The sequence below is a fragment of the Epinephelus moara genome, chromosome 10, assembly GCF_006386435.1.
Source record: "Epinephelus moara isolate mb chromosome 10, YSFRI_EMoa_1.0, whole genome shotgun sequence".
NCBI classification, from domain to species: Eukaryota; Metazoa; Chordata; class Actinopteri; order Perciformes; family Serranidae; genus Epinephelus; species Epinephelus moara.
In genome coordinates this window covers 21,623,172-21,646,690 of record NC_065515.1, presented here as the reverse complement: position 1 = coordinate 21,646,690, position 23,519 = coordinate 21,623,172, and the positions used below count along the sequence as shown (strand labels likewise).

Genomic DNA, 23,519 nt, shown 5'->3' with positions numbered 1-23,519 from the left:
TGTTTTGTGTGTGTCTGTGCTTGTGTATCGTTCTGTATAGGCATAATCATACTAATAGCTGGTCCAGTGATGGTTGCAGAGTGACCTTTGCTGGCTCTGGTGTTACTTCCTGTCTCTGTAACCACACCACCAACTTCGCAGTGCTGATGAATTACCTGGAGTCGAAGGTAATCATGAGATGTTTAGTGATGCAGTAAGATAAAAACAGGTTGTATGATGGAAAATGTTAACTGTAACTTCTGTGGTTAAAGTTATGGGTGTTGTGAAATTTTAAAACATACTTCATATTGATAATATATGATGTTTTTTTCCATCTTGTGACAGAAATGATTTACATCAGAGTCTTAATGTTGATGTAAAATCTAAATCCAGGGCCCGTATTCAGAGAAGAATCAATCAATCAATCAGTCAATTTTATTTATAAAGCCCAATATCACAAATCACAGTTTGCCTCACAGGGCTTTACAGCATACAACATCCCTCTGTCCTTCCCTCGCAGCGGATAAGGAAAAACTCCTCAAAAAAACCCTTTAACGGGGGGAAAAAAACGGTAGAAACCTCAGGAAGAGCAACTGAGGAGGGATCCCTCTTCCAGGACGGACAGACGTGCAATAGATGTCGTTTTCTGAGAAAAATAATTAGAATTATGGCGTTTTCTAACCATTTCCCCTTAAAGTTAGGACTACATCCTTGGAAAGATGAAAGTAATTCACAAAGTGTCTTAGGTTTTAAGAGAGCCCCTAAGCTGAAACACTGTTAGGAGTAGGGAGGAGGACTTTTAAGAGGCTTTAAGGTCCAGTGTGTAGGATTTAGTGGCATCTAGCAGTAAGGTTGTAGATTGTAACCAACTGAAACTTCTCTTGTGTGTCAAGCATGTAGGAGACCTATGGTTGCTGTTGCGAAAACGTGAATGTCCCTTTCTAGAGCCAGTGTTTGGTTTGTCCGTTCTGGGCTACTGTAGAAACATGGCTGTGAAAACACGTTTCTTATTTTGAGATGATAATACGCTACAGAAAATGTACTTTTTGTAGTGTATTCCATTTCTGCCAATATATCCCTCTAAATCCTACACACTGGACCTTTAAGAATTTGTTAAACAAAGAAGAAAATGGTTGAAAAAAAGAAATAGAAGAAATATTCTCCGAACGCTGAATGACAGTGAGTTAATGAAATGTTTAATGTTTGTGGTTGATCTCATTAGAGATGCGCTCACATCTCCCACCCAACGTAAAAACAGTATAACGCCAGACATAAAGTGATCACAACACTAAGATAATTGGCAACTGGAAAAATGCAACAGTGCAGCAGTGATGACTTGAGTCTGTCTCAACCTTCTATCAGCAGAGTGATCACACTAACAATGACAACACTTTCACAGTCAGCAGTTCATTTCATTTCCACTGTGTGTCCACACACAGGCTCACAAAAGTGCATGTGTGTAATAAGCACTCTCAGAGAGCTCCTAACTTAGCCTTAACATTTTTAGCAAGGAGTCCTAGCTCAGGAGTGATTTAGGAAAGTTCTCAGAGCAAATCTGAGCAAGGAAGGGACAGAAACCTTTACCTTAGTGAGGGGGTGTGGTTGACCCTGTTGCTAGGTATAATGCTTTCTTTTCATAGGTGTGATTGGTTGTCAGTTGTCACAGACACACCCTTTTGTGAGTGGGTGCGGACAACCAGTAGAAATGAAATGAACTGCTGACTGTGAAAGTGTTCTGATTGTTGGCGTGGTCACTCTGCTGATGGAAGGTTTGGACAGATCGAAGTCATCGATGCATTTTTCCAGTTTGTCAAATATCTTAGTCCTGTGATTATTTTATTTCTGGCATCATAGCGTTATTGCGTTGGGTGGGAAATGTGTGCGTATCCCTAATGAGGTCTACCACACACATTATCCCTGCACGATCTAATCTGTAGCATTTCATTTACTTATTGTCATCCTATGTTTGTCTCTCTGCCTTTTTCTCCTCTACATAAGAAATGCGTAAGCCTCTTAAAAGGCCTCCTCTGTACTCCTAACAATTTAAGGTCTAAGATGCTTTGTGAGTAACTTTTATCTTTACCAGGACCTAGTCTAAGTAAAAATCAAAATTCTAGGAATTTTCTTTGTCACTAGGAGCAACTCTTAGCACTAGGAAGCTTTGTGAGTATGGCCCTGGGTCGTCATCTTTGACCTCTGAAATTGTGGATAGGATTTGTAGTACACTTTAGTAACCAGCAGGTGTCACTCCCAGTGTGCCTATCATCTTAAAAATGCACTGGTAGAACTGTTCTTTAAAAAAGTACATAAAATGTAGTACAATAAACAAAAAACAAAATCATCAGCAGCACTTTGATAATTTAAAATTGTACATTTTTGGCATTTAGCCACCACAGACATTAAGAGATGAGTTTGAAATTTAATTTCTTTGAGAGAGCATCAGATGGATCAAACCTGTGATCGTTTGACAGCATTCTCCTCTCTCCTCTCTCTCCCTCACCACTACCTTTCCCTCCTGTCCCAGTGGAGTCCTGAGGAAGAGCTTATTTTGACCAAGCTGACGTTCATCGGCTCTGGCGCGTCTCTGTGTGCACTGGTGGTGACCTTGATGCTGTTCACTGTGCTGGAGTGAGTAGCTGATTTTCCTGTCCTGCTTACTTACGACGCCAACGTATCTGCCTGGTTTCTGCCTGGTTGAGCCTCTGCACACAACTCGGCATCTCTCAGTGCCTTTTGTGTTAGTAATAATTAGTAATAATAACAATATAAACCTTAAAACAACATTTAGGCGTACTCAGTTTGGGAATGCTGACATGATCAAAGTCACCATTCCACTTTTGACTTTCACATCTCCTCATTGGCTTTGATGTGACACTCTCTCCCATAATCTAAAAAGAAAGAGCTAACTTATCGGCACTGCACTGCTCGCGCTCTGTTCCTAAGGCTGCTGTGAGTATTGACTCTGGCTAATCCAGTAATTACTGCGCTCTACATGTGAGTCCACTGTGAAGGTTTATGGCGGCATTCCGCAGCCGTTAATTAACATTAGGGTCACTGAGGGATCACAATCAGTCGGAGAGGAGCTGCCCCGACAATTTATGACTGTCCTGAAATCAGAGCGCAGCCATGCATTTCACACACTGGCTGGTGTGTATGATGTACATACATTTGTGTGCTTAAATACACACACAACACACACACACACACAAAGTAGAGGTACACATGTCTGTAGATGGATGGGTGATCACACCATGAAATTATGGTGGTCACAAGCAGTGATGCAGATATGAAATGAGTTTAAATAGGCTGAATCCATCAGGAGGTAATGAGAAGCTCTTCAGTTCATTTAGCTCTCTAAACCAGGTTTGGCTGTCGATTTCATTTGTTACCTGAAATGGAAATATTCAGCCTATTTAAGACGGTAAATGTGTTTGTAGGAGATGGTGTGATGTAAGTTTGTCTGGTACATGAACCAAATATACACTGCCTTCCAGCATAGTATTGATCAAATATCCAGAAAAAAACATATTGAAACAGTGGTAGTAAGTTAAAAGATTGAGTGTGACATGTTACAGTCTCTTAGATACAGCTCACGTTCACTGCAACAGTACAAAGAAAAGTATAAATGTAAACACAGATCTGGAATGATTCAGCCACACAATCAGATTCCAATCATTTTACAGCCTTGACTATTAAATGTTTAGTCACTGTAGTGAAGGAAATATTGATTGATCAGTCAGTTCATGAGTCAAACACTTGTACAGAATTTTAACTTGACTATTTTTGGATGGATTGTTGTAAAATTTGATACCGACAGTCATTGTCACAAGAGGATGGACCTTATCGGGTTCTGTGATCCCCTCACTTTTTTAGGGCTAGCAGCCACTTGCACTACAAAATGAACACTTGACTCAGTTTATAACAGGATAATTCTGAAAATAAAGACGCAATTAATGTCAACATTAGCTTTGCTTTGAGAATAATGGATGCTAACATGCGAATATTATTCTAAATGTTACATTTAAAATCTATGTTGACATACTAAAAGTAGGCCTGCTGACATGCTAACACTAAAGCCGGGCTCAGACTGAAGGAAATTTGGGCCACTCTGTCCTTGAGTATGGTATTTTGGCCATCTTCATCTTGTTTTTTTTGGAGCCAGAAATGACCATATTTGGACGAGAGGGTAGAGCTGTTTAGGAGCGAGGGGTGGATCTGACTAACACTGCAGTGACACCTCGCAGATAGCCTGCCCTTATATATCCGTAACTATGGGCCTATAAAACTATAAAATTCACCTCCTGCATAATTGTCATGAATGTTGAAATTATGCTATAGAGACCAAAACCGGTTTTTGTAGCAGGCTGTGAACATGTTTATTTCTGTTGTAAAGTTGGGCATTTTAACACTGGTGTCAATGGGGATTTACTCCGTTTTGGAGCCAGCCTCAAGTGGTCATGCGATGAACTGCAGTTTTTGGCACTTCAACATTGGCTGAGGTTGCTGTTTGGATGCAATCCTACTTCAACGTCGGTTATGATTTTTAAACTCCTGTAGTCTGAGCCTGGCTTAACACTCAGCTCAAGGTTTAGCTGAGAATAAACACAGCTCAGGTAAACTGAGTGTAAAATCTTTGCCTTTCTTTTCCTAACATTTATTCATCTATTAAATTTTGTTTTCTGGTTTCCAGTCTCAGTTGGCCACTTGCATAGTGTTGTATGCTAAGTTACCAAAACTATCTACTATGCTTTAATGTGCCATTTATTTCCTTACATATTTGTCAGCACTGTGTTGTAATGCTGTCACTTCTGTCAAAAAACTTAAAGTAACCCTGTTTCTGTCCACAGTATCCCCAAATCCGACCGGACGTCCATCCATAAGAACCTGTTCATTGCTCTGATCTGTGCCCAGGTGATTCTGCTCTGCAGTGGCTCAGCTATTCACAACAAGGTACAGGCATCTGATGTTACTTACCAATACATAGGACTTAATGTTGTCATACCAAGAGGCAGACTGGGAACAAAGGAAGGTGGAAGGAAGGAATAGAGTATGTTGGATTCTGTCAAACTTTGTAAGAAAAACAGATGATCAATGGAATGTTAAAAATTTGAGTGACAAAAGATTCCTATAATGCAAGGAAGCAACTTTTTATTTAACATCAGCCATTAGAAAGATTTTAACAATAATATTAGGATTAGCATGACATGTACAGTGCAAGCTTTGGTTGAAAAGTGTCCACCTTCCCGTACATTTAAACCCTAACCCACAGCACTGTGTTTAATAGCTATCGTAATGAGACTTGATATCCAAATCCATACTGGGGATCCCGTTAAAACGAATACATTGGCACTGGATGTTACATAAGTGGCCACTAATGTCGTATCCATCACATGGTTCCATTTCTCAGTAGTCACCAAATAGCCTGTAGTTGGTTTGACCCCTGGTCCTTTGACCCCAGGTCATGTCAGGGTGGGCTTTACCCCTGGGAGCAGGTGGCCGCTAGTAGGAAATCCATCAAGTGGTTTCATATGTATATATAGGCTGACTGACCATCAGGAAGGTGATTTTTCAGATTTGTACAATGTTTTTAGCATGCTGTTTGAGCCACTTCAGTGCTGTTTACAACAAATCAGTCTGGAGGGCTTGCTAAGGATGCTTCAGTAGGATAGGATTTAATGGGATTATTGTTGTTGCACGACATATGATTTGGTAACTGCAGCAATGGAATCTGCCATATTTTAGATGTTGTCTAGTTTTTCCACACATCAGACCAGCTCTCTTTGTTCTGCTTTTTTCTTATTCTTTTCTACAATTGTTTGAGGAATTGATTTTTAAATCCTCATCACAATTTCTCCAGTTTTCCCAAAGCGACTGACAATAATTGCCTTCAACCATGGGGTGCAACCCCAAAATGCATGAATCAAGCAAATAAGTCAACTTCATCAAATATGCTAAGCCACTTCAAGTGCCACAATAAGAGATAGAGAAAGATTTTTTTTTTTAATTATTATTTTTATTTTATGTGCCGTGTCTAAACAGATGAGTTTTTAGTCTGCGACGAAAAATGTGTAGAGCTTCTGCTGTACTGCAATGAGGAGTTCATTCCAGTACCGTGGAGCCAGGACAGCAGTCAGGACTTAGTAGAATGGTAGCTGGGTCTCCTCTGTGTTGAGGGAGTTGTAGGCTGATTGGCAGTAGCAGAGCATAGTAGACGGGTTGGGTTTAGAATTTGACCACGGTCTGGATTTTGGATGAGCCTTAGGCGTTCTTATTACAATAGGCCAGTCCAGTGTCTTGATTCAGATTCAAGCAGCCACCAGGAGCCAGGGCAGGGTGCGGACGAACGAAGTAGTGTGGGAAAACTTAGGTAGGTTAAAGACAGGTTGGGTCGCTGCTTTCTGGATGAGCTGCAGAGGTTGGATGGCACATGCAGACACACCAGCTAGGAGGTAGATGCAGCCATCTAGATGTGAGATGACAAAGGCCTGGACCGTTACATCATGATTTCACAAAAATATGCATCAACAAACAGTAATTTGTGTTTGCGATATTAGTGACCACTTGCCACCTCATTCATCATCTATGGTCATGAGCTGCTGCTGAACAATCCATCAACAACATGGGGTTATTTAACCTTTGACATTATGTGTTTTTGTGCTTCAGGACAGAAGCCACTCCTGTCTGTTGTTAGCAATAGAGAAGTAAAATGCTTCACATAATGTCCTCTATAAATTCTTCCTCTAGTTGTGATATGGGAATTGAAGTTATACTTTGTACTGCTGAGGCATGCCACCCAGAAGCCTCATCTGAATGCTTGAAATATTAAATATAACTTCTTTTTGTCTGCGTGCCTGTGTTGGTGTATTTGTAGGTGGCGTGCACACTTGTGGCCGCACTGCTCCACCTCTTCTTCATGGCAGCATTTAGCTGGATGCTGGTGGAGGGTCTGCTGCTCTGGAGCAAGGTGGTCGCAGTCAACCTGAGCGAGGAGCGTCACATGAAGTATTACTATCTCATCGGCTGGGGTAACAGAATCCCTCTCTACACACATCTGCAGTGAATGTTTAGGACATTGTAATCTAATAAACGATTTGATAAAATTTTGAAAGTAAAACCAAGTTTGTGAAGTGTTGGAAGTATACGGTAGATTTTTGCCTGGTGTTTGTGAACATTTGCATCACAAAGGTCTCTGAATGTGGCTCCATTCCCCCCTCCTGTCCCCTCCCTTTGCTCTTCCTGATTATCCATCTCTTGGTACTTTTATTCTTCCCCTTTATTCTCCTCCTCCTCTGTTTTTCTTTTTATTCCCCTCCCTCACTAACTCCAGGTCTGCCGGTGCTGATAGTCACCATCACGCTGGCATCAGCCTCGGGCAAATACTCAGCCGACGGCTACTGTTGGCTCAGCGTTCAGAATGGCATCATCTGGGGCTTTGCTGGGCCTGTCATCTTCATCATCATGGTCAGAGAATTTGATCCTAATCATGTAGTTTGTTCAGGCTGAAATGGTTGAAATACAAGACGCACTCAGCTGTTATGTACTAATTATTTCCTGTTGTGGTCCACATTATGTTGCACTGTGGAAGCTAATGTTACCAGTAATACAGGCAGATGTTGCAGAGCATTTTTAAGCAGCAGTTGTTTGGTTTGTGTGTCTATCTCTTTACTCTTTCATTTCCTTTACCACACTCTCTGACCCACAGATATGCCAACATCTTTTTATTTTCTTTATGCTCTCATTTCAACCACCTCTTCTTCTCGTTTCTGTGTCCTTTTGTGTTCCTTTCAGGTCAATATCATGGTTCTGACCAGGGTGGTGGTCATCACAATCTCCACAGCCAAGAGACGGTCCATCATGTTGGCCATGGGCACCAGTCCTGTGGATCAAGCCTATGAGCAAATCAGGTAAAAAACCACAAGGAGGCGCAATTTGTCCTCTCTCTTTTTTTTTTCTTCAGATTATTCACCCGGGCCACAGGCCTTGGAGCAGACAAGTGTAGTCACTGGTCGTCAAATAAAAATCAGCTGGAGGGTTTTATATTGGATTTTGTCATTTTAAAACAGCGAGCCTCATTCATCAAACCGTATAGGAATACATTTTGAATGGATTGCATTAGTGCTGCTCATGGAAATGGCTTCAAGCCTCCACCACTTGAAGTGTTTTTAAAAAAAATCTCAGGTCTTATAGTTTTGGTATCTTTCAGTGATGACAAGATACAAAAAATATTCTGGTACAGGTTTTCTGTTCTGATGTGTTGTGCCAGTGTCTGCTATTTATTTATTTATTTTTTCAATCTATTGACCTGCCATCTTAATTTAACACAGTATTATTTCTGCTCTAAACACTACATTGCATTAAAACCATTTGTTGGAGGGTCTTATCCTTGTACCAAATTGTTTCTGAGGACAAGGACAATAGCAATTCTAGTGGTGTTGTTAATATTATGAAAATTGTGATTTTTTTTTTTTGTTGGGGGGCCTGAAGACCCGTTATGTTATTATATAATATCAGTAAAAAAATCATCTCTCAGCAGCTGCAGTCTAAAATTAGCAGCACTTTTACTGTCCTTCAGGAAAACCATGTTGATCAAACCCTAATTCAGATATTAATATTCTGAAATGATCTCTAAATATTTGGATGGAAGCTGGTATTATCCCTGCTAATGGTGGGGTGCAGTGTATACATTTTTATTGCTAATTTTATACATATTTTTTAATGATCTAGTATTTGTTGTTGTCTAGGGTTGAATGATAATGAAGCATACAACAATATATGGTGAATTAAAATTTTAAAAAGAGATTTATGTAATCTGTAGCTCTGTATGCTCCGTATAAATCCACACAATACACTTATTTGCATGTTTTATTTGTTCTATGTCTGTCTGCTGAATTATTTAGGATTGTGATGTAATTCAGTCAGCCCTAATAACTGCATGTTATTTATGAGATACACTTTTGTGACTATAGGATGACAGCGTTCATGCAAAAAAGATATCTTGTTAAGCTACATCACCGCTGTTGTCCTCTGCTTTCTTTTTTTGGCGCTGGTGTTCGCTCATCAGAGTGAAACTATGCCGTGTGCGATCCAGTAGATTTCACCCCAGCAGGCTTGTATATGATCCTATCAGTGAAAATCATATTAAAGTGTATATGTTTTTTCACTACCTCAGCCCACCGGGGCTCACAGTAGGTGCTTTATGAAGGTTCTCAAAGCAGGCCTTGAACCATTTGGCACCCCTGGGTGGCAGCCGTCTCGGAAACTCAAACACATTCCTATGCCGCTCGCCGCCCGCCGTGTCACATACACACACACATACACACATGAACACACACACAGCTGGTGCGGTTTGGCGGTCACCTGAGCGGGAAGATAATTCCACTCTAAACAGAATTAAGGCGGATTTAAGGTGGGAAGTTGTCACCCCGTGAGCCTTTCCAGCCGCACAGTGTTGTATATGGAACAACCGGCCTGCCAAAGCCGCTCGTATTTGTCCAAAAAGAGCTGAAAAGTTCAGAAACCCCGAACTGAGCTCAGGAGGAAGTGCAATTTTTTAACTAATACTTAAATTAATATTATCTGGTGTGGTATGGGTTCAGCTCAGTCAGCCAGTCGACCAATTCAGAGTCTTTATGATGTGTGTGTGTGCTTGATAATTTCATGCCTGTGTGTTTGCCAATATGCATGTGTATACTTACATTCTTGTGCTGTGATTTGTGTCTGTGTGTGTGTGTGTGTGCATACACGTGTGGGTGAACACAGGGCTGCAGTGAAGGCAGTGTTGGTGCTGCTGCCCATCCTCGGATTGACTTGGCTGTGTGGTGTCTTGGTGCCTTTCTCCATTGTCATGGCCTACATCTTCATCCTCCTCAACTCTCTGCAGGTACACACACACACACACACACACACACACACACACACACACACACAAATGTTGCTGTCATTGAAGGAAAAATTACATTACATGTTAAATTTATCGAGGAAGTTCTGTGCTTTGGTTTTAGCATCGTTTTAGCTTTTCATATGAAAGATTGGCCGTACAAGGTCTTTACCTGACCACAGAGATAATAAACAAATAATTTAAGGGCATCATTTGTGATGCAAATGTAATACAAGGACTAACAACAGGGGAAGAAGAAAAAAAGAAGTAAACAGACATATTGTTTTTACAAATATGAGTATTTGTCTGCTTTGTATTGTGAAAAATGACTGACTGGGCTTTAGAAATACCTGAATCCAAGCATGCATCACTCTCTCCCAGATGTAGCACAACTGGTGACAGAAATACAACTTGAATTTACGATGTAAACATTCTTGATAACAGCCATCCAGAAATAAAGCAAAACAAATGTAAGACTAAATAATGCCGCGGCTTAAACTTGCGAACAACTTTAAATAAACTTCAACAGTTTATAGACCTTAAACTGTTTTTTTTCTTCTTCAATGAGAAACAGAAAGGTTTTCCATTATACATTGTAATTCTTCCCTTCTCGCGTGGTAAGGGTACACAGACTGTCAAGGTTTTTATTTGTCAGTGACAAGGCTGAGGCAGAAAGGGGAAAGAGCCTTGGTCTGGCTTGTGTTAAGCAGGTGCTTCATTTTAACAAGGGAAGTTGATTTGTATTGTTTGATAATTCCTGCTTTATGCATTCAGAGGTCAGCGTTATTGTTGTTGTTTGTGACTTATCAGCGTTGATTTTCTGCTTTTAGTGCTGAAAGTCAAGGGGTGGCTCTGTCACAAATCTTGAGACAGGAATGCTTTTGTTATAGGCGCTGTATGAACATATATATCAGACTTGAATTCTGCATTTGAGATGGTCACAACTTGAAAAACTGGTTTTCACATGGAAAATACCTTTGTAGCCTATTTTCCCACTGCACTGCAGTGATGAAGGAGAAGGTGAGGATGAAATCATGGAAGTTTCTGACTGCAGCAGGCGGCCCCACATTACCCAGCTTCCCCAGCGTGTCCAGATCCGCCGCTGCGATTTGTGGTCGTCTTTTAATCAGCTGTATCTTTAATTGAGCTGTATATTTAACGAGAAAATCAATAGAGGTTTTAGCTGCCGTCTGATCATTAAGCAAGGCCCCTCGGTTGCCATAAATAGTTTCTGTTTCCCCCTCATATCTAATTATATTTTTTTCCATGTCGACAGTAATTAATACTGAAGGTTTTTCTGGGCTTTTATTATACGACTTCACTGCTTCATGTGTTAACGCGTCGTATGGATTTCTACTGTGTTCCTTGCATCTATCTGTCTGTCTGTCTGTCTCTGTTCAGCTGCCAATCGCTTTGACTCTCTTGGTTTAATTGTAACAGGGCAAAATATCTATGTTAATTAGTCATTATCTTCTCCTGTGGTATTAGTCAGATCACTGTGATGGCACTTGCAACTGTGGCCTCCTTCTAAGACCTGGTCTTCATCTCTTCTCAGCAAAACATTAACTACAAAATTTAAGAAAATACCTTGCTTTGTGCTACCTCTTTGCATTGCTTATTCCATCCTTTGGTCGTGCGTGCTGCACAGAGCAAGAAAATGCCAATAAATGGCTAAAAATAAATAAATAAGTAATTAAATATCCCAGATCATTTAACGTGTGTTTGGTGTGTGTATTGAGTTGGTTTCTGGGTAGCTATAGGGGGCCCTTTTGTAATAATCAGCTGCTCTGGCATAATAGAGCTACATAGAGCATCATTAATAAGCCTCAACAGGTCAGGACACAAAAGAACCCCTACCAGGCACCAAGCTGCTCCAATGACACACTCCCTTGACCCCACTGCTCTTTGCTCTGCATGGCAGTGACAGTCCTCAAGACCCACGAAGAATATCAGACACTATGTCATATAGAAGGAAACATTTATAAATGCTCAAACATGTGTGCCGGTCATGTTTGCTTTTTAGTCTTTTGATAGAGGTTGAACTGAAAACTTAAAAGCCTCGAGTTTTGCACTTTGTCTGTCTCCATCTTCTTCTTCAGAAATGACCTATTTGGACAAGAGGGTTGAGCTGTGGAGGAGCAAGGGTTGGGATTTGCTTAGATTCACATTGCTAGGCCTCTATCCTGCTTGACAGGTTGCTGTGGTAGCAAACTTGTCACTTGCAAGGTGGCCACGTTCTAAAGTATACCCTGCTTTATCGTCTGTTTTAGTCTAAATTAGATCTGAATGTATTAAAAGAACATCATGCTGTATTGAAGAAGACCTGAAACTAAAGATTGAGACCATAAACCTATTTGTAAAATGTTAACTGAGGTAATAATCAAGTGCAGGGGCGGGCTGGGGTTGAAATTCAGCCCGGGAACTTGAGTTGGAGAGGCCTTTTTTCCGATCGCACGACGGACACAAGTGGAACCGTAATTTTAACACGAATACTTTATTTGCAGTATAAAAACAATCTAATGATATTAAACACAACACACACAGATTAGTCAGTCAGTAGAGTGTATTGAATATAATATAATTCTATGCAAAGACCTATTGCCAACCCGGTCCTGCACACTGCACCTTTACCTGGCACTGTTTTTTGGTGGTCTTCGTCTTCCTCCTTCTTCTCCTCCACCTCCTCCTCTTCCATCTCCTCCTCCTCCTTCTCCTGTCCCTCCACATCTGTCTCTTCCTCCTCCTCACTCCTATGACTGGCATTATCCTGTCCCTCTGCATCAACTCCACGACTGACACTGGCCTTGTCAGCTAATAATAACAATAACAGCAACAATGATAAACGTTATAGCAAAGAATTCACAGTGTTAGAACACAAATACAATATAAAAATCAACATAACAAAAGTGCCACACACGCACACATATGTGTGCGCGCGCACACACACACACTGTAAATGAATTACTCACTTTAATGTATTTTTCTTGAGCTGGTAAAAATGGCTATAGGCCGTTTCAAACCGGACAACATAAACATTCTAAATGGGTCCCTTTGTATTTCCTGTTTGAATGTATGTTAATGCAGAAGCTGACAGGAAGTAAACAGGGACCAAAGTTGTTGCCCTAGCAACAGAATAGCAATGAAACGGTCCATATATTAATGTAGAAACAGAACAGGAAAACAGGATGTATAGCCTATATATTCAAATATTATCTTTTTAACTTTGAACACAGACTCTCTCCTGAAATAGGCTATGTTTTCTTTTGCAATAAAGAAATTTGTGCGTTTTTCTGGTCAGCCAGTATGGATTTTATTTTTAATTGATAAAGCAGATTAATGATTTATGCACGTATGGTGTAACATTGCTGATAGGCTACCTTTAATGTTCCGAGTCATTTGCATATTTTTTCGGCCCGAACCCGTGGATCCGGTCGGGTTTGTCGGGCTGGCCCGACCCGCCTGGGATGATAGGGCCATGAAGGCAGTGCTTGCTAACCGCTCGTATCCCCCCTTAATATGCAAACTGTTAGATGGACCCCGTCTGACGTTCCACTCTGTGCCACTGCCACCTGCGGCTGCGAGGGCAGGCTGTGTTTTATGGGGTAAAAAAAAAACGTTCCGTCCACCGGCCGGTTCGGCCTGGAACAGACCGGCCGTTTGGGAATACTCCCGAACCTCCCTATGGCCAGCCCGCCCCTGATCAAGTGAGAAGTACGGTCATTTTCTCATAGTTGTATATAATCAGGCTTCTTTTCGCCCCCCTGCTGGCCATTAGGAAGAATGCAGGTTTGAGGCTCGTCTGTATTAGCTTTACATGTCAGACCCAGAGGCCATGTCCACTTTACAGTATGTAGTCCAGACTGAGATATTTTGACAACCAGCTGGTCAAACTTTTTTTATTCGGTGAAAATATCTCAACATTTAGAGTGAAATATCTAGACAAACTATGTGATGGATTGCTTTGAAATTTGGTATAGAGATTCATGCCCTCTCAGGAACCTATTGAATTTGGTGATCCCCTGACTTTTTTTGTTTTATTGAAATGTCTCAGCAACTATTGGGTTTTGCAGTAATTGCAGTTATATTTTATACAGGCATTCATGGTCCCAGAGGATGATTTGTAAAAAGTGTGATCCCCTAACCTTCCATAGCGCCATCATCTGTTCCCATCAGCCTTAGCTGTACTTTTGGGCTAGTGCTTATTAGCAAATGTTAGCACACGTTAAGCTAAGATGGTAAACATTATACCAACTAAAGGTCAACATGCTAGCATTATCATTTTGAGTATGTTAGCATGTTGATTAGCTCAAGGCATCAGTGGTAATGGTAAATGGACCTGCATTTGTATAACGCCTTTCTAGTCATCCGACCACTCAAAGCGCTTTTTACACTACTAGTCACCCATTCACACACACACATTCATACACTGGTGGCCAAGGCTACCATACAAGGTGCCACCTGCTACTCAGTTTTTTTTACACACTCACACATGGATGGAATAGTCATCAGGAGCAATTTGGGGTTCAGTATCTTGCTCAAGGATACTTAGACCGGAGAAGCTGGGGATCAAACCGCTGATCTTCTGATTGGTGGACGACCCTCGAAAATATGTGTTTTTCCTATTATCTGTAGTTCTTTTTGTCAGTCCAGATTGTTTTGGTGTGAATTGTCAAGTGTTGGAGATATCAGCCGTAGAGGTGTCTGCCTTCTCTTGAATATAATGGAACAACATAGATGGCACTCAAGCAATGTCTCTTTCCATAAATCAGACGAGGTTACTCAAGATAATCCACAGACCGTGTTGTAAGCAGTTTCATTTAGGAACTTTTTTCTGTCTAACGAACTACATCCGCCATCCTGCGCTGGTTTTCCACAATCCACCCCACTGAAGGATAGAGGAGTTTTAGTGAGCTAGCTAACATTACAGCTCAGCCAAAGAGGATGCCATGAATGTTTTAATCTTGCACTGTCACAACCACAAGCCGAATGCCATCTAGTGCTTTATATTCGAGAGAAGGAAGACATCTCAATGGGCGATATCTCGTAGTGTTAATGGAACTTTTTTTTACCCCTTTTCCTTAATGATCCAATACAATAACCAGACCCTGCGTTACAGCAGACCACTGTTGTCCCGTGGAGCACAGTCTTGCCCTCTCCAATGCCATTAAATCCCTTTGGGAGGGCGAGCGCAGTTGAACATAGTCCCACCATAATGGCCACTCATAAAGATGATGAAATGTGTGAAACCTTAACAATAATACATGCAAAACCTGAGCCGGTAGGCAGGAGATAAAAATAAAATATAAAAAAATAAAAATGCTCAGGTTTTTTTAGGAAATCGTTTTTTATTTGCAGCTGTTGTATTTTCAATGGGCCCAGCCAAAGCAACATAAAGCTTAAGCGGCAAGCCTTTACTGTTAAATCAATAAAACAGATAATGTTGACAAGCCTTTTTCATTGCACTCCCTCATGCCCTCCCTACTACTCCTCCTCTTTCCCCTCCATCCCGACAACACGGTCTGAAGTGTCTCTGCTGTTGCTGTTATTTCTCTCAATAGAGACCTGAGCGGGCCATTTTGAGCAAATATACTGCGGATCTGGAATAAATGCATGTCTGACCTCAGCAGCCGGGGCCTTTTGTTTTCTACTTGTGTTTCATTAACTGAGGGCAGATGATGCTCAGTTTGTGTGGAAGTAGCACCCAGGACGTATGGATATCTGTTACACTTTATCACGTATGTGCAGAAGTTGTTAAATGTTTGGCTTTGACCAAATAGGAGGACACAGCATGTTTGCTTTTGTCTTATCTAGTCTACTGCTCATTTTTAAAGCACTTAATTTGCATTAGTACTTTGCTAAACTCAATTTTGATTGATGCAGTAACATTAAAAAGTCAGACAACACTGTTTACTAGAAAGGAGTCAAATAATTATTTCATTAGCAATGGGTGTGTCTTTGAAATTTGTGGATTTTAAGATAATTCTGAAAAATCACAATACAGTAAAGTCACGTCACGCTTCCTTTCAACCATGATCATCAAAAAAACAAAACTGTATTCACTCGTTTGGACGGCACGAACGACGTGCACACAGAGTTTTGAGCGGATATGCTGTTCTTCTGAGTCGATTCTAACTTCCTACTCTGAGCCGGTAGTTTTTATGAACATCTTCACCATAAATACAGGCATGCCTCATCTGCTTCCTTATCAAGCTAGAGATAAATAGCATGGCCCGCTGTGTGTGTGTATGTGTGTGTGTGAGAGAGGGAGAGAAGAGGGACGGGGGCTCCTTTGGGTAGCCCATAAATCGCTCCACCCTTCGTCATCCAATCTCTGGGCAATGTCATTCAAAACCCCCTCACTATCCATTACCTGGGTATAATAGGCTCCTGGCCATGCAGTGTCCATCTTATTATTAGCCCATAACTTTAAACTATCAATAACTTTGAGCTGCAGAGGGAGGCGTTAGGGGGGAAAGAGAGAGGAGGAGAGGGAGAAAACAAAGTAGAGAGGTGAAGGAAGTTAGGGAGTCGGAAAGAAAATGTTAGGGTAATGATCGTCCTCCGCAAGTTGTTCAGAGTGCAACTGAGTCCCTGTGGTTTGATTCTGGTAACTTTGCAGGCGAGGGTTTTTTTGTTTTGTTTTTTCTCCAGAATGTATCCTTTCATTTCTGTTATGTCCGTTTGCTGCCTGTGGAGGGCAACCCTGTGCCTTGTCATTACAGTGTGGAAATATAGAGAAATCAATGGGAGAATTTATCTGAGCCATTTCATTCATATCGCATTAAGGTCTTTTATATCACAGGAACTGATGACAACAATGTTTTCACTTTTCTTATGAAATGAACAGACCGGCGAGTGGTAATGAGATTTTACAGGCATTCAGTAAAGCTTTAGACGTGAAATTTATCATTTCACTCAGGGTTAAATCTGACTTTAGAAAAGAAAAAAAACTGCATACGTCTATGGAAAACGCAGTAATTGTATATTAGTTTAGTAATTCAGGATTTCAAAAGAAAATGGTACACGCTGTTGACCTGACATCACTTTCTGATGTCACCAGCTTGAAGTGGTAGCACTATTTTAATGAGCGCGTCATGAAAGAACAGCTCTCTTTCAGGTTTATATAGGTCCTTTTTCAGATAAACAAGCAAAATTTGTCAATTTGTCAGGGCAATTATTTTACGCTCCAAATGAAAATCCATGCTTTTAAAATTTACAAACTGCTTTTCATTTGCGCTGCAGTTTGTTACATACAGCATCAATACAATCTTTTCACTTCCATGAGGGTATCTGTTGTTTCAAGTTGAAGTGGGGATGCAAATAATGCACACATCAGACCATCCAAAGACATAACTGACTGTAAAAATAGCCTTTTACCAGAGGTATAATTTTATAACAACTTACAGCTTCAAATGAATATTGTTCCCTTTGAAAGAATGCAGAACCCCTTCTTTGATAAACACTCCCACACTTGGCTAGCGGAGCATGACATCAGCGTGTATCCAAGATATAGATATGATCAATACAGTGTTGCTGTCCTTATTGATTTTTGCCATATGGGAGATTTGTTGTGTGAGTAAGCAATGCTTTTACAGCATCAGAAGTGATTGTTTGAGCAGGGGTGATTCTTTTCTTTTTTTTCCAGTCCTGGAGCTCAGTTTTCACAATAAAAAGATTTGTACTCCTGGAGTCAGTGGCTCTGTTTAGCTTAATGCACAAAGCATGACATTATCACTGCCAGATAGGGAACAACTAAGGCTGATGATGAACTGCCAGGAGTTTATCAGCCTTTTATTAAATATTATGTAAGTGTCAGCCTCTGATACCACTGACCACAGCTGGGACTTCCAAGATGAAATTTGATATTTGTAAATTTAGTTTAATTTCTGTGATGTTTTTTTTTTTTTTTTTTTTGATGTGGGGTTGGTCCCCCTGCGTTAAAGAGCTGCCCCAGCAACTTGATGAATTGTTGAATTCAGTGGCATCAGACGTGGATGTCGAACTGACAGCAGCTGCAACACAGAACCGCTTATATCAGTATCAGCCACCCACAATCCACAACCGTCTCCACTTCAAAGATGTGCCCCCTTCACGGTGAAAAAGTCTCAACCCAACGGCATGTATGCATTCCACACCTCCCACTGGGCCTCATTCATGAAAATTTGAATATGAACTTATTTTAATTCATCTTATTTTGTACTTACGGGAATAGATCAGTATTTTCTGATTTAAAACTGTTATTACTGTTAAAGCAAATTATACAGATGGCCAGGAAAACACACACAAACTTGTTATGTGTTTGCAGTGATGTGTAGGCCTTGAAATAAAAAATGCAGCATCCGAAAAATATTAAATGTAAAACATTCCAGTTGAGCTTTTTTCCATTTAACATTATGCTTATTCTTTCCTTATATTTCGTCAGTGTAATAGAAACTACGGCCCATTAACAAACTTGATATTAGACCACACTCAGACCCATCTCAATTGTGGAGCAATTGTGATTCCCCTGCAGATGTAAAAGAGAGATCGTCTGCACGCTGAGTTTTACAGATGTCTAAAACAATAAGGGCTCCGCCAGGCAAGAAAAGAGGGTTATTTTTGTATACACACAAAAATTACAGTTAATTATATTGCCAGTCAGAACAGATTATCAACTCTATGCATAAAAAACTATAAGTGAAAGTACAAGTGTCCTGTGAGACACATTTTCACCGTTTTCTCTGATTGCTGCCCATAAATTAGATTTTGCATGTGCTTATTTATGGTAATGATAGATTTACAGTGCCGACATTTGTAAGCTCAATCTTGATTCCAATAGATTTTCATGTGTGTAAGAGCAAGTCAGTGATCTGCACGGATGCAGGATTTTTTTTATTCCTCTGTAACTCGGTTTTTGCAAACAGGAGTAAAAACAACAAAACACCTGTGAATGAGGCCTGATGATTTTTACGGGGAGCTTTTATTTAGGTATTTAGGCCTTAACAGGTGGTAGGCAAGAGTGAAAACTTTCCTATATACTGTAAGTGGGAGGAAGTGTGCCCTTAATATTACCTTGAGTCAACCTGCAGTTTTGAGGCTCTTGTAAAAGCCGGCGTAAAGCCATCTCCATCCTTGTTGTTGATCGAGAAAACCAAATAAATCACATGTAAGTGGATCCATATTGGCGTTTCTTTTTTGCCTAACGCTGTCACTTATTAATCATGTGTGATTTGCTGTTGTTGCTGTCTCGTCATGCGTCCTAAAAAGCCGGTGCATCAAAAATATTCCCCCCTACAAATTATAATTTCAACCTTTACTTTAACTGTAACCCCGCACTGCCCAAAATAGAATTAGGGAGCATTCACTGTTAAATTGGCTGGGTGAGAATAAACTGCGAAAAATGCAGAGAGCAGGAGCGCAGAATAAACCAGAGGATGAAAAGAGTTTTTGGCCGGCGTGTACTGAGCAGAAGCCAGAAGCCACCAAGAGGTGATGGTGGGGTTTGTGTGTCTGTGTTCGTGTGTGATCCTGGACGTCCAATCTTGTGACAACCGGCTTTAATTTTTTATGTAATGCCCCTCACAAGTATTGTAAGTGTATGTGTGTGCGTGCGTAGTGTGTGTAACCACTTGTCACCACTACCCACAACCCCCTACAGACCAAGGAGTTAGAAGTTATTTTAAGTTTTCATTTGGCAGAAGAAACGAAAACAACAGAGCTTGGATCCAGTTTCTCAGTCAGTCGTCTCCAGTACACTCATCTGGACCTGCACAACCGGCCCATTCAAAGCCAAATTTTTCCTTTCCTGCTTCCCCTCCCTACTTTTTTTTCCCTGCTATGCCATGTTGTAACTCAGGCTCACTTGATTTTTGAGGATTGATAATAATACTTCTGTAAATGAGATGCAGTGGCTGATATTTTGCCTATTTATTTATTTTAATGTCATTTATTTTATGCTCAAAAATGACAATAATAGCCCCACACTGGCGTTGCTGACAGGGTGGAAAAACCGATTTAACATTTAGATCATCATGGACACGAAAACTCTTCCTACTGAAACACAGAGCGATGTTGTTGCCATAGTTTCTTTTTTATATATTTTTCTATTTATTCATTTTTTAATTAATTACTTTAGGGTATGCAGCTGCTTCAAACAAGGTGACCCAAATCAGCTATGTTTGCAGTGGAAGGAGATGAAACTAAAAAATGAAATGAAACAATAAAATTAAAGACATATGCCATATAAAAAAAACTTATTTTCAGGTTTTAATGTTGACTTGTTGATAGCTTACATTAAAATCATAAATAAAATTGGATTTCTGTGAAAATTGGATTCATGAATTTTAGATTAAACATCCCAAAAAATCACAGACATATAAGGAATATAATATTGATGTGAAAATCTACATTTACATTTATGTAGGTGGATTACAGTAAGTGAAGTTACCAACACAAGGAGAAGAGGTTATTTTTCATTTAAAATGCCCAGTTTCAGCAAACCTTGTATCACTACAACCTTGGTTGTAACCCCAATCCTTTCACCCACTCACACACTGCACAGGCATACGTACGCGGACAAGGACACATGCGGGAGCGCACACACGCACACATGGCAAACCTCTCACCGGTCAGATTATGGAGGGAAATGTTTTTCATTTTGGATTGTTTGAGAGAGCAGGAACCATATTCCCTTGATGTTCTTATTCAGAGGCGGCTGTATCTCACAACACACGCTATTTAAACATCTCTGCCAGTGGAGTGGAGGTTACTGGATGTACTGGGACAGTAAGGGATTCTGGGTAGTACGCTCTGGTTTTAGGGATATCTTTAGAAAATCGATCGATTAATAGGACTTAATAAGAATTTTCAGTCCTTTGCTGACAAAATTAGTCTGAATGGGATAAAATACTATATTTATGTACTGTATGAATAGTTTATATTTCATATGCTCACACTGTATACATGCTCTGTGTAATAATAATTAACCTTGAATATTTTTTTTCTTTTTTTAAATAGAAAAATACAGCACTAAATTAACTTAACACAAATATTATTTCACTTTAATAGTAGCTTTTAATTAACCAAACACTTTTATATTTTATATATTTAAAAAAAAAACACGATTTAATACATTTATTGCAAATGATGCCTAAAGACAAAAAGAAATATTTCCAAGTGTTTTCTTGAGGAATTAGAAAGGGAAAAAAATCTATGCAAGGGTGATGAAAACTTTTAAGTTAATGTAGTCATAGGTAAAATCATGGAGATTTATTTATAAATCCATATTTTAATTAGTGTCTCAGATAATTATGAGGTGGGGTTGAAAAACAAACAAATAAATGCACGACATGATTGTTAACATTCCCATTGCCTGGGAAAATAACTTTCCCTTTGAAAAAGAGTCCACTGTTTGCGTTGCATCCTCAATTACCAGCGGCGGCATTAAAACAATATTCAAACGGGATACCAAGGTCAGCGCTGACTCCCACCACGCTTCTCTGAGATGGCACTTATAATGAGGATGTAGCACAGCTTTTTTAAGTAGTGTATTTATAGTGTGTTTTGTCTCAACTTGTACTTATTTTTTCCTCCTTTGTCTCTTTTCATCTTTTGCTGTATTTTTATTTATTTTTTTAAGTTTGAGCAGCATTAACATTAGAGCTCTGTTGCACATTTTGTAATGCCGTATGTTCGCCTACTTGAAGGGAGGATTTGGTACACACCGAGACTTAATTCAAGATATTAGCATCAAGGTTTTTGTATGGAAAAGCCCTTGTAAAAATGGTCACCTAAGTACCCTTGAAACTAACTGAAAAGGAGTCAGTGAAAGAAGCTGTTAAAAAAAAAATCCTCCTATATTCTCCTCTACTGTAAATATTAAGTCTGGGAGCGAAGACGCGGACACGCAGAAGTTAGCGAGGAGCGGCTGTAATTCAGATGAGGAGGGACTGATTTTTTGTGGGGGGAGATGAAATACTATAGGAGAGATCAGTTTTTAAAAACTGGCCTGGGAAAATAAAGCGGTGGGAATAATAGGCTTCCTGTCAAAAGAGGCGAGAGAATTCCTGTCATTGCTCACGCCGGCACCCCTAAGACCTTTCCTTGTGTTAAACCTGCTGGCATTTATTTGCCTTAGAATTACCTGCCAGCTCAATTTAGTAATAGCCTGTGTCATAAGAAAGCAAACCATCCCCTTTGCCCCTGCTGTACCATACCTGTATGTCTGCACTGTGGTGTGTGTGTGTGTGTGTGTGTGTGTGTGTGTGTGTGTGTGTGTGTGTGTGTGTGTGAGAGAGAGAGAGAAAGAGGAGTGAAAGATGGTGTACTCCACTTTTGAGTTTTTTTTTTATCCCTGCTTTGATGCATTCAGTGATATGTGTTTGTGCATATGTGCGTGTCAACAGGCGTGTTATCCCATCAGCTGACTCCCAACTTCATGACCTCACTCCTCCACATCCCCTCCTCCCCCTCGTCCAACCCACACAGGAACAACTCCGACACCCGAAATTACCCATGTCGAAACAATGACCGTTCTATTTATAAGTTCACCGCCTTGCCTTTTGTATTGGCTGACACCACTTCACATACGCACACACACACACACACACACACACACACACACACACACACATCAGTGATGGCTGGTGGTGACTAGGTTAGGGATAGTCCTGGTTTCCCTTACCCTGCCACGTCGCAGCAGATCTGTAGATCTCCCCGGCTTTGATGTATACTTTGCGGATAATTAGCGAGAACTGGGTCAGCACAGGGCAAGAAAGCAAAACCCTGTTGTTCTTCGAGTGGGTGGGTGGCAGAGAGGTGGTTGGATGGGGCGGAGGAGGAGGAGGAGGAGGAGGAGGAGGGGGTGAGGGTGCCGGGAGGTTAAAAGGCTGTCAAATATCAGTTCCAGTTTACGTGTGAGCCATTTTCCTTTCGCTGCATTAAGGGTTAAAGCAAATAAACACTGCTGCCGCTCGTCTCATTCTAGATTATTTCAATAGGTGGAAAAATATGAGTGTGTTCTTCGGCTTTTTATCAAGTTGGGAGATTAGTAATTAGTTGATTGTCTTTCAAACTGGTTTATAAAATGACAGAGGTGGTGCAGTTGTCATAAGCAAACGTAAGAGAAATGAAAGCAGCTGAATTGATCCCCATTAACTGAGGATCTGCTGTTTGTAAATGCCATTTTGGTCAGTTTTTATGATTTTTACAGTCAAATCTACCACTGTTCAAGACTCAATTAAAACTGTTTTTAAGAAATATACTTAACCTAATTTAGACTTAATATTAACTGCATTTAGGCTTTGTTAGCTGGTCAGTTGGACCAGTTGTGCCTCTGAATAATGATGCAGTTTTTAACCTAAAAAGAAAAATGGGGTTAAAAAACTCGCTGTGCATATAGAAATTCATAATGTCTGGCATTGTCAAAAACTTTTGCATAATTTTAATCCACATTTAGTCGCTCAGATACCTTAAAATAAAGCTGGCAAAATAAGTGAGATAAAATTGTACATTAGATTTTTCTTTTTTTTGCGCTCATGCTCGTTTATGTATGAAAAGGTGAAACGCTCGAGAGGTTAAGTTGGTCAAGATGTAAAATATCATCATTTGCTGAGAGGCCAGTGTCAAGAGTGTCAAGCATAAATTAAGCGTAGGTCGTCACCCACAGAATAGCCACAGTATTAAA

At 40.3% G+C, this 23,519-nt stretch overlaps 1 protein-coding gene across 1 annotated transcript in view; it reads left to right on the top strand.

Annotated features, from left to right (window-relative positions):
* LOC126396916 (adhesion G-protein coupled receptor D2) overlaps nucleotides 1-23,519 on the top strand; it is a 106,496-nt gene that overhangs the window by 11,302 nt on the left and 71,675 nt on the right. The window contains exons 13-19 of the mRNA XM_050055288.1: nucleotides 41-167; nucleotides 2,504-2,607; nucleotides 4,827-4,929; nucleotides 6,851-7,004; nucleotides 7,307-7,440; nucleotides 7,768-7,883; nucleotides 9,739-9,859. Coding sequence (XP_049911245.1) covers nucleotides 41-167; nucleotides 2,504-2,607; nucleotides 4,827-4,929; nucleotides 6,851-7,004; nucleotides 7,307-7,440; nucleotides 7,768-7,883; nucleotides 9,739-9,859 — 859 coding nt within the window. The remainder of the gene's footprint in view (nucleotides 1-40; nucleotides 168-2,503; nucleotides 2,608-4,826; nucleotides 4,930-6,850; nucleotides 7,005-7,306; nucleotides 7,441-7,767; nucleotides 7,884-9,738; nucleotides 9,860-23,519) is intronic.